Source organism: Lonchura striata, chromosome Z (assembly GCF_046129695.1).
Source record: "Lonchura striata isolate bLonStr1 chromosome Z, bLonStr1.mat, whole genome shotgun sequence".
Lineage (NCBI taxonomy): Eukaryota > Metazoa > Chordata > Aves > Passeriformes > Estrildidae > Lonchura > Lonchura striata.
This window is the reverse complement of record NC_134642.1, coordinates 32,933,563-32,944,995: the sequence shown is the minus strand read 5'-3', so window position 1 is coordinate 32,944,995 and position 11,433 is coordinate 32,933,563. Positions and strand designations below refer to the sequence as shown.

At 43.3% G+C, this 11,433-nt stretch overlaps 2 protein-coding genes across 2 annotated transcripts; both read right to left on the bottom strand.

Moving 5' to 3' along the window:
* Positions 1 to 1,982: 1,982 nt before the first annotated feature.
* On the bottom strand, positions 1,983 to 5,905 carry LOC110483758 (molybdopterin synthase catalytic subunit). Its single transcript, XM_021553884.2, has 4 exons — positions 5,785 to 5,905; positions 4,843 to 4,996; positions 3,331 to 3,454; positions 1,983 to 2,206 (listed from the first exon to the last, which is right to left on the bottom strand). The coding sequence occupies exons 1-4, from the start codon at positions 5,903 to 5,905 to the stop codon at positions 2,138 to 2,140; spliced, it is 468 nt and encodes a 155-aa protein (XP_021409559.1). The 3' UTR covers positions 1,983 to 2,137.
* Positions 5,906 to 7,019: 1,114 nt separating this feature from the next.
* On the bottom strand, positions 7,020 to 10,238 carry LOC110483759 (molybdopterin synthase sulfur carrier subunit-like). The gene is made up of 3 exons (XM_021553885.2): positions 10,157 to 10,238; positions 9,708 to 9,829; positions 7,020 to 7,146 (listed from the first exon to the last, which is right to left on the bottom strand). The coding sequence occupies exons 1-3, from the start codon at positions 10,166 to 10,168 to the stop codon at positions 7,020 to 7,022; spliced, it is 261 nt and encodes an 86-aa protein (XP_021409560.1). The 5' UTR covers positions 10,169 to 10,238.
* Between the last annotated feature and the right edge of the window lie 1,195 nt (positions 10,239 to 11,433).

The following is an 11,433-nucleotide window of genomic DNA, read 5'->3' as shown; positions in this document are numbered from 1 at the left end:
GGGGGAAAAAGATCATCACCTAATGTCCTCATTTTACTTTATGCAGCTAGAAACTGTTAGTAGATTTTTACTGCAGACAGAATAAAATGGAATATACAGCTGAGGCTTCACTGGTGCGTGATGTAATGATTACAGAATCAAAGACTGGTTTGGTTTGAAAGGGACCTTACAGATTATCTAGTTGCAGCTGTCCTGATAAGAGGCTGGGACACCTTCCACTAGACCAGGTTACTCACAGCCCTATGCAGGCTGACCTTGAACATTTCCAGGGAAGGGGCATCCACAGCTTATTTGGGCAACTTGTGCCAATGCTTCACCCCCCTCACAGTAAAGAATTTCTTCCTAATAGCTGATCTAAACCTACCCTCAGATCAGCTTAAAGGCATTCCCCCTTGTCCTATCACTACATGTTGTTGTGATAATTCCCCCTCCAAACTTATTGTCAGGCCCCTTTAGGTACTGAAAGGTGATGTAAGGTTTCCCTGGAACCTTCTGCAAGCTGAAAAACCCAAGCTCCCAGCCTGTCTTCATAGGAGGCGTGTTATAGTCCTCTTAGATGAACTTAGTGGCCCTCCTCTGGACTCATAACAGCAACACTTCTTGAGCTGGGGGCTCCAGAACCAGGTGCAGTGCTCCAGTGGGGTCTCTTGAGAGCACAGCAGAGGAGCACAATCAAACCCTTTGACCTGCTGGCCCCATTGCTTTTGATGCAGCCCAGGACAGAACCGGATTTCTGGGCTGCAAGTGCACGTTGCCAGCTCATACTGAGCTTTTTGTTCACAAATACCGTCAAGTGCTTCTCCCCAGTGCAAGTCTTGATCCACTCTCCCTCCAGCTTGTATTTGTGATTAGGATTGCTCTGACTCAGGAGTATGACCTTGCCACCTGGATTATAAATAACTATATATGATGTAGAAACAGATATATGAGCAACTGAGCAAATAATTTTGCATTACCTTATTTTCCTTCACTTTTATCTAGCTTGTCTACACTGATAATGATAACTAGGTAACACTGCCTCTCAGCATTAGCAGAAATGCCATACACAATGGGACTTCAAACTCTTAACATCTAAACACTACCATGGCAATGTAGAATAACAAATAAAATTACCTTGCTCAGACAGGTAACCTGATATTTCCAGTGAAACCCAAGCATATTATGTCAGTTCATTTAACCAGTTTTCAAAACAGTAACAAGAGAAAAACTGTAATAAGATTAAATCTTAAATGTGAATATAAATGCATATATGAATTGCAGCAAGTTCAATAAACTCCCTTTTCTTTGAAAAACTATTCCATTTGAAGACTTTTAATCCCCACATATATGAAGTCAAATTACTGAAGCTAATTACACCATTGTTGTGTATTTGTAATTAATATTTGGTTTGGGTTTTAATTCGTGGAGCACCACACAACTACACAACCAAAAAGTCACCTTCAAAATTTTGTCTAGACATCATTAAGTAGTTACAGATTGACATGTTATTGCTAAGGCAATTATTTTTGCTGGTAGAGTACTAGCTTTAATTTTTAATCAATCTCTATTCATATATTTTTAATGTAATGGACTCGTAATACCATCTGCATGGTAAAAATCATTCTGTGAGACAGAGCTGCTGGAACATAAGCACTACTAAACAGTTAGTAACTCTGGGGTATAGTTTATATTTTCTTTGCACTAAAATAGTTCATCTACTTCAAGTACCTTTCACATTAGAAGAATGCCAAAATAGCATAAAGCTTGCAAACTTAATTCTGTAGTCATATAAAATTAAACCTCTCTGAACTTTAATTGTCCCATGCTGACCTCCCATGCAGACAGAGAACACAGACCAGCAAAGTAAAAGCATTAGAACAGTATTTATCACAGAGTAGTCTAAACGCTGCAACAAAGAATTTTAGGGAAGATTCTTTTAAAAACCAACTCCATGTTAAAATGCACAAAAAGGCAATTCCAAAGGACAGTCAAGACACCTAAAATCCCTAATTAATCTTTATTCACTTCACTCAGTCCAAACTAAATGATTGAGATTTAAATATCTATTGGATCGTTTAGAAACAGAGATTCTCTGTAAAAACTCAAAAGTAAATATGCTCATTAGGAAGAGTGACACTTTATTTTCAAAAGAGTACAATTATTTTTCTGAATTTGCCCAAAAGCATTCCTTGTTTTCTTTCCAAGAATATTCATCCTCATAAATCTCCTGTAATATAAACAAAGAATGGGAAATGTTGTGAGTCTGCTACATACAGTTACAAACCAGGCCAAACTACTCAATAGCCATCCCACTATTATTTACTGATCACATGAGGACTGCACAGCACTTGGCTGGCAAGCAGAAGAGACGGCAGCACCCTTAGAACATACAGACTTGGCTGAACCCCAGGCTGTTCCCTACTGAGTTTAAAAGGGCCTACCTATGCTGAAGTCAATTCAACAGAGATCTAGAAGAAATTACGTAATAGCTGTAGAGTACACAGCATTTATGCTGCTACATTAACCTACTGTACCATTGTTTTGAGATGAGAATTTAGATGTAACAAAATGTCAATATTAAAATAAAAATTATATTAATACACTAAATAAACTACTAATAGATCTTAAGGACAGACTGGATTACCCAGTTGCAGTCCAGTCCTAAGCAGCAAATTCTGAGTCCCTGATAATTTATTCTGAGAGAACTTCCATCCCCTCAAGGAGGTATCAGAAAAGTGAAGTAATGTGGGGAATATCACTGTTAACCACATGCCAAGCTCTGCCAGGTAGAGGACACAGATAGACATAATGCTCATTATTTGCATGCAACACTGAGGTTATACAATGAGGCTCTTTCTAGACTTGGGGTAGTTTCTCCACACAGTGTTGTGTGCCTATACTAGCTTTGGGACTTCTGCTCATCCCTTCATTGTGCACTGTTGCTTAGTGCTCAGAGCTTTCTCATGGCCACAGTGAGGAGGGGCAAAGAGAATGGCAAGAAATGCTCCTTTTACTTCCAAACTGAAATGCTGTCCAAAGCAAAGCTGACTCAAATTCTTTCACAAGCCTGTGCAGAACTGAGTTTTGCTACTCAAAAGAGGACAGCTCAGGCCTCCTTCGCTTTCACCCTAGGATGGCTCCAAAATAAAGAGGAGCTAGATGGTACAAGTGCAGGAGAACCTTCCAGAGGCTCTACCTCCTGTATATGAGCCTGGCTACAGTAGAAGAAACTCACTGGTGCTAGACACTGCCAACCCATCAGGACCAGCTGCTGCTGCCTGGAATGCTGCTAAGGCAGCCCAGACATCTAAGACTAGATAGGCTTAAATTTGATTTTGTCCTCAGACATACCTTTTTCCATATTGGGACAGATGCTTTTAAGGTATTGATGCAGTACATTACAGCTTCAAGGGATTCTGCTCTGTGTGGAGAGGAGACTGCAATAATTACACTTGCTTCAGTTACTGGAACCACACTAGGGAGAGAAGAGGAACAACAGCAGCTTTAGCTAACACTCAACATCAAGAACACCCAAAAGTTGCAGCCATGTCACGTCAGTATTCTGGCCACATGCTCTCCTGACTCATTCATACTGAGCAAGTGTCAAACCACATCCAAAAGATTATACTTTTTAAAGAAAGAAAACCACATCCAAAATCAGTACCAGATGTTAGAATTCCACACTTTAAAATAAGTAAACCCACCAGACATAGGCTTTTTTTCTTCCATTCTTTCTTTTTTTAAAATTAAGCCTATGGAATTAAGAAGGGGAAATTGTTAACTTGTAACAATGCATAGGAAACTCACTGGAAGCTGGCTTAATAATGAACAATAACAAGTTAGAACAGCCAGTTTGTATCTAAAAACCTAAGAAATCATCTCCGTTTGCACAAAAATTTGTGAAAGAAGAAATTAAGTGCCTTATACTATGCAGATTTTGCAATGAAACCAAATTTTTGATTAATTCTGATTTTAGATTCTCGTTTCTTAGTTGGTGTGCTGTGTTAAACTTAACAGAAGCACAAGGTTCCATGTTTCTCCTTGCAGTTGTAGCATTCCCAAAATCTGACTCCCAATCCTCCCTCTATAGTAAGACTCCTTCAACACAGCCCACAGGAAGAAATCTCAGCATAAATGCTTTGAGCTGCCCTCATGACAGCCACCCTCTCTGTTGACTATAAAGGAAATCTAGGGAAACTACCCCTCAGGTCTTTTATCTTACTTACCCTTTGCAATCACATCCCAAGTTCCTTCAGGATTTCTGCAAATCCTGCTAGTTTCAGCAAGAAATCTTCCCTGAACTGGGAAGGCCCAAGAGTATGTCAGACACCAGTATTCCACGTTTTGAATCAAAAGGAATATGCTTATCCAAGATTCAAGGAACAACAGGAGGCTGGCAATTACTATGCCCCACAGCCTAAGCTTCCAGACATTTTGTAGCACAACTAGAATAAAATTTGACAATAAGAACATTCTGCAGCTCCTCAACAGGAGAGAGGAGAAAAAAGAAAGTGCTGCCAACTTCACACCTTTAAAAAATAAATAACAAAATAAACCAAAAGCCTCCCCTTCCCTAGGGTGAAATATCTCCCCACTTTCAAAACATCATATCAGCATCAAACATCTTTCCAGGCTAAGTGTGGACTCCAGCAAACCCTATCTCAATAAATACATAAACCTAAATAAACACATTTTTGAAAACAAAATTTTTAGCTCCAGAGCAAGAGCTTGATCCTGCAGCCAGCCTTGCTGCACTATGGGTTCTAAACACTCCTGTGGGTTCTGCAACTACGTAAGCAGAGCCATGCAGCAGACAAGGACTGATACTCCAGTTGCAGAAGAAATGGGTCTGGACATACATACCCAAGTCTGTGGTGCACTGCAATATGTTTGACTGAAGGCCATTTCTGTCTAACATCTCTGCAGATTTTCTTCATTTCAGTTTCTGCCATTGAAGTATACGCTTCATATTCTAAGTGAATCACTTTTTTTCCTTCAAAATTATTTCTTGTAGTACCTAAACAAAAATGAATACATATTGTACCTTTGTAATACACCTCATATATTATATTAATACAGAGGAAAAACCCAGAATCTGTTGCTATGGTCAAGGTCAGCACTGTATAAACAACCTCCCCTAATCATGACTGCAAAATGAGATTATTTGAACAAGATAAATCTTTACTATATAAGGAAGAATTTAGTTTACACATTATACAGGTCTGTAGCCCACAATGCCCAAGGCTGGGACATCTTCTGTGGTAACTGCTAAGGTGCTATAATGGCATTTGCTCATGTAATTTTTAAATACCCAGTATTTAGGCACCTAGTAGCACCAGGGTTTAAGCACAGAGCAGTTTCATATGTGTGCCATGTACATTAAGCATGGTAACAGAGCTAGCAGCCTGATCTTCACCAGCCCATTGGTAGAAGAGGACTTCACTTTCAAGACCTGAGTTACAGGACCTCACATACAGGTGTGGACATATAGTTGGCATAGCCACAATATTTCATTTCCCACCCTGAACAAGTATCCAGGGGACAGGGTAACAACTCCCAGGCTATTCTCTACTTCAAAGCTACTGTTCTGTTCAGTCCTATGATAGCCATACCAGCCAGAAAGTTCCACACCACTTTAGTCCAAAGTCTTGCTCTAGTGATTCAGAACATGTTTTCTAAACATAATGGGCTCAGATCAGGAACTGATTTATTTGAGAACTACAAGTCTGGGATGTGGACTAAGTAAGTTACATTTATTAGACTAGTAACATATCCAGTGACTTAGCTCAGAGATAATAAACTCACCAACGAACAGAGACACTGCCCCACAGTATGGTGAAACAACCAGCTCTGACACTTCATCAACAGAGAGCTTTTCAGACTTGAGCTTGATAAAATCTTTTGGCACGTCTTCGCTTTCTTCCATATCACAACAGAAAAACTGAAACCAGACAGACTCTGTTGTTGTTCCCGGAGATACTAGCATCAGACAACTTTTTATCCACTGCTCATGCCTGAATTTATGCACAACACAGGCACTATCTATTTGCCCAAAAGACTAGTCTACATGTGAAATTCACTTCTCAGGAGCCTCACTGAGAGAATATTAACAACACATAACAAGCAAAGTCTTGGTTTTATTGCAAACATATTTTTTTTCTGATAGGAAAGTCTGGTACAGTGGGAGGAAATTATAATTAGCCCGAGGCCCTGGTTTAACAGTACATTCAACTAGCACAAACCACTGTGTAGTGCTGGTAAATCTGTGATGATATTGTCAGTCCCTCCTACTTATCAAATCAAGCAGTTTAAAACAGAGATTTCTGATAAACATGGATTAGAGTTCTAATCCTAAAGCTGAGTATGCTCTCCAGGACATTCAGGACCTTGTACTATCTATTACAGACACACAGGAGACATTTCTAACTTTTCTGGGTAGAAGCCAGTCATCAGATCACCTAGGAATGAGAAGTAATCTGATCAGCAACAATGGAACAAGCTATAGTGAATAGATGGACTGCCACTTGAAAGCAGGCAAAGAAATTAAGCTATTCTAAGGACACCTTTTTACCAGCAACAAACTAACAAAATTCCTAAGCAGCAGTCAATTATTTTTACTTTATTATCTTTTCTGTTAAAAAGTGGAAGGAAATTTTTCATTATTATCTTGTATAAGCAAGCCAAGTTTCCACTGGTAGGAAGAAACAACCATGAAAGAGTAACAAGACCTAAAACCCAGATTCAAAGCAATGCCTGACCTCTCTTGCAAATGTCTTCCATTTACTGCATACATGTTAATCATTTACTGGTGCACTGGCTAATAGTTTCCGCTCAGCACAACTGCACTCACCAGACGGAAACACAAGTTGGGTTTTCTCAAAAGATTACTGGGGTGAAGGGAGAGAATTGCAATCACATCTTCAGACCTAAACAAGAAAAGGTTCTTGTAAAATCACACAGAATCCATGAGGTATTTTAGCACTACACTCCACAGGAAACTAGTCAGTAAGTGATACTTACCTAAGAGAACCTGGGCAGGTTCAGCCTCCACTAATTGGTGGGATGATGGCAATCTCGTCTCCAGGCTGCAGGACCAGAAGCTGATCTCCAAGAAGCACGTACTCCTGCCGAACAGCAAATACCACTTGATCCCGGATGACAGCAAGCCTGAGGGGGATTGCCAAGAGCACAAATACATTTCCAATCAATGTTTGCATTTAGCCATGAGATTTCATTAAACAGCAAACTGGTGCACAGTATAGGCCAGCTGAGGTAAAAACCACTGAGACTTATACAAATTCACTTCCAAGACACTGTTAAAAATACAAACACCCACCTCCTAATCTTGGATTTTCTTGTAATGGCTAAGAAAAAATGAGATCAGTATAATTTTCAGAAATCAGGAACTGCATTTGTCATAGGCCTATGTCAGAACAAGCCAATCCATATCAGACCCACTTCAGAAGCTTACAATAAAAAAGTTGGTAACTCAAGAGGCAGCAACTATCCAATTCAGGATTAGAAGGAAATACTGTCTTGATGCAGTCTGGCAGGACTCAAACAATTTTCTTACACACCAAGAAGCATTGTGGTATGCTGTTCATGAGATGTCATGAAGATTCAGTGGTCAGAGAGTTGCTCTTGTATGTGCTTAGACTTTGTGAAATTTTGGGTCTTTTGTACTTACAGATCTGAAATCTGCTATTGATAAGGAGTGCCCATAGAACTAAGAGAGCAAATGTGATGTGTTTTCTGGCACATCTTGTACATATTTTTTACATGAGATATTGCTGTGAGAGTCCATAGTTCTGGACATCATGAGGCAGGGAATCATTTCAATGACTAAGCGCAATTACATAGCAAGCATGAGGGCCATAGCAGTAAGACAGTAGAAAAAAGAATTGCATTTTACTTCAGATGGTGCAGGCATGATAACAGTTCTTGTTTGAGAATACAAAACCTGGAACAGCCAGCTCAGCTGTATCACCTAGAAACAAGTAAGCAGACCAAAAGAGTACAAGTAAAAATCATCTTGTTTCCTACAAGCCAGATAGACAAAAGTAGTCAAGGCAAAGGCTTGACAAAACACAGTAGCAGTGATTCAGAGAACAGACTGAAGGGAGGGATTGTATGAAAGCAAAGCAAGCCACTAAAGAACTGTGCACTTCCATGAAACTGAAGTGCCCATTAGAAGGATGGGCTCTAATTAAAGTCCCTTGCAAGCTAATTAGTTGGGTAAAATGTGTGGAACAGAAAAGCACTGTCAAGTACACTCAAGCTCCAATTTGAATATCCATTAGCAACATGAATAGAAGTCTGTGGTCAATGCCCTACAATTATATTGAGTTTTTCCAGAAAATTCTACTGCCCCAAGTCATCATTCATAAAAGGACAAAGTTGACAAATTACAGCAAAACGACCAACGGTACTGCTGCTGCTTCTGACATAGACGAAAAGGCTGCAAAGTAAAATACACACATTCCCTACTGCCTCTAGCACCCAAACACACTATTTCAATTCTCTGTGAGGAAACGGTCCCTGGTGCAGTGTTTTGTGAAGAGTTTTTCACTTGGAAACAGATACCAATGTTAAATAGTTCATTTTTTTTCACGGTGTTTGAGAGCATTTTACTAAAGAAAGATTGTGCCTAAAGGAAGACTTGGACACCTATGTGCAAAGTTATTTATTTATTTATTTATTTATTGCAGAGCACTTAGTACTAAATTCTGAGGACCACAACCTCTTTTATACCTCACTTTTTTTTACCCTCTTCTATCCCTACAAAATGGTGCTCACCCTTGTCCATCAGACTAGTTCTTGACAGGACTGAGCACATTCCCTCAGCTTTAAACAGAGGGGACATTTGTGTTGACACTCCCAAGAGCACCAATGCTGCTGAGACCCTTACAGCATACACAGTACTTTCTCAGGACCAGACCCTTTATGAAATGCAAGCAGAAGTGTGGGTCTTTTTCAGAGCATTGAAGTGGCTGAACATATTTGCTGTATCAGGGCTGAGTGGCTGAAAAATTGTGGAGGCTTCATCTCCCTTCATGATTTGAATTGCAGAGTGTGACATAGGCTCAGACCAATGGCTTACAGTGCAGTTAATCACAGAATCAACTAAGTTTGAAAAGTACTCTAAGATGATCAAGTTCAACTTATGACTGGACATCACCATGTCAACCAGACCATGGCACAAAGTCCAATCTTTCTTTAAAAATCTTCATGGAAAGTGACTCCACCACCTCCCTGGGCAGCCCGTTCCAATGTCTTTGCATCCTGTCAATGAAGAACTTCCTAATGGCTAACCTAAGCAATTGGAAAAGCTCGCCTATTATCATTTATTTCTCATTTATTGTTCCTGACCATGCTTGATATTTCCTTGCAACATCTCATCTTCTCCAAAGACTAAAAACATAGTAGTTTGCAGGTTAGTACACCACAGCCCTCCTGGACAATGGGCCACGTGCACTCTCAGGCCCAGTTTTGGGTACATCTCCTGCACTTAGGCTTTCCTTCTGTATGCATAAAGCTATAACACTTCCAGCTGTGCAAAACACAAAACATTTGGGGCGGGTCACCAAAAGAAGGTAACACCACTGTTTTTGTGCTGTTGAAGTACTGCTATGTGCTCCAGCCCAATGCTAAACACCGAATTTACATTGCAAACATATTTTTTAAAATCCACGTTGCTTTGTGCACCTCAAGGGTAAATGGCTGCATACCTGGGGTGGACCTTGACGATCTCCTCCCAGAGCTGCAGAGAGGTGATCTCCCGTGGCACCGAGAGGGTCTCGCAGCGCAGCCCCGCCAGCTCCGCGCTCCTGGCGAAATACAGCACCGAAACCTGCCGGGGCAAACGGCGCTCAGGCCGCGGGCCTGCCCGGACACCGCTCCCAAAATACCCACACGCAACCCCAACCAGAGCGCCAGGGAAACCTTTCCCATGCTCGTCTCGATGCCGATCGGCTCAGCCGCTGTCTCCTGTCCCGGCTGTCAGGTCAGCGCGGAAAGGGGAGCGGGCGGGGGCGGCGAGTGCCCGCGATCCGCGCCCGCCGTCCAGGCCGCTCCCGCTGCCCGTCGGAGCCAGGGACAGCGGGAGCCCCGCCGCCCTGCCCGGCACCGGCCAAGCCTCTGCCCGCGCCGGCCCGGGGCTCCGGCTGGCGGCACCTACCTGGCAGCGCATTGAGCCGCCGTGCCGGGGCGAGCTGCCTCCGCCGCGGGCCCACGGCGGCGCCTGCGCCCGGGCGAGAGGCGCCGGGCCCGGCCCGCCCCCTGCGGCCCGGCCGGGAGCGCTGAGCCCCGCTCCGCCGCCGGGCCCCGCTCCCCCCGCTCCCCCCGCTCCGCCGCCGGGCCCCGCTCCGCCGCCGGGCCCCGCTCCGCCGCCGGGCCCCGCTCCCCCCGCTCTCCCCGCTCCGCCGCCAGGCCGGGCCCCGCCAGTTCCGTCCCGCACGGGCGGTGGCGAGGCTGGGAGATGGCGCGGCGTTGCCCCAGAGCTCGGGGTGCAGTGCTGGGGACGGTGCTTTACAAGCCGGATTTTCAGGGGGACTCGCAGCCCCGTGCTCATCGGGATTGCAGATGTTCGCAAACATTACGCGTCCAATGCCTTGCACGTGTTAAACATCTACTAAATGCACAGGACAGGTATAGTTGGCGTGTCAAAGCCACGGATCCGTTTCAATGCTGACACAAGATTTCAGGATTAGGGCCTGTTTCACCTGTGCCCGCAGTAACTGAGCACGGAAGGACAACAGGGTGGCTCTCACCGGGCAGGGGGGTGATGGGGCGTGTACAAAGTGCTGCCGAGAGACCCACAGCAGGTGTTCCACACGGCATAACTGTGTGCCAGAGCTTCTCCTTGTGGCTGGCCAGGGTCGCTTCTGTAGTGTTTGTCTTTGACACTCGTAACCTCACAACAGTAGTGGAAGAGCTCCTCCAGGCAGATAAACCAGGGGCAAGTCCACAGCCATTTACAGTGTGCAGAATATCATGCTGCCAAAGCCCGAGCACACAAACGAGACAGAGGAGTCCTGCAAAAATCGACTTTACTGAAAACTCGGGAGATTCCACTGAGGCGTACCCATCTAGGGTCTCTCCAGTTTTTAGCACACACAGCCTCCATTAATTCTAAACACCCTCCGACTTTTCCCTTTGGATGAGTTACTAGGAAGATACAACCTTTCAGAGGTCTGCGTGCTACATATCTCCCCTACACCCATTCTTCCAGAACCTGATTGGTTCTTTCCGGTTATCTAGTTGCTTGTAAAAGCATGCACACCCATTCCTCGTATCATCAGTGTCATAGAGTTTATGATCAGTAATTGTGATTTGGGCTGGTGGTCATTGAATTTTTAAGGTTGGAAAAGATCTCTAAGATCATTGAGTCTAGTTGTTACTCCAGCACCGCTGTGTTCACCACTAGACCATATCCCTGGGTGCCATATCCACACA

Excerpts from the sequence above, each read along its gene's own strand:
- LOC110483758 (XM_021553884.2), bottom strand. The coding sequence starts at position 5,905 with ATGGAAGAAAGCGAAGACGTGCCAAAAGATTTTATCAAGCTCAAGTCT. Across the intron at positions 4,997-5,784 it reads GGCAGTGTCTCTGTTCGTTG|GTACTACAAGAAATAATTTT; the intron begins GTGAGTTTATTA and ends ATTTTTGTTTAG. Across the intron at positions 3,455-4,842 it reads GCAGTGCACCACAGACTTGG|TGTGGTTCCAGTAACTGAAG; the intron begins GTATGTATGTCC and ends TTCTCTCCCTAG.
- LOC110483759 (XM_021553885.2), bottom strand. Across the intron at positions 7,147-9,707 it reads ATCGTCAAGGTCCACCCCAG|GCTTGCTGTCATCCGGGATC; the intron begins GTATGCAGCCAT and ends AATCCCCCTCAG.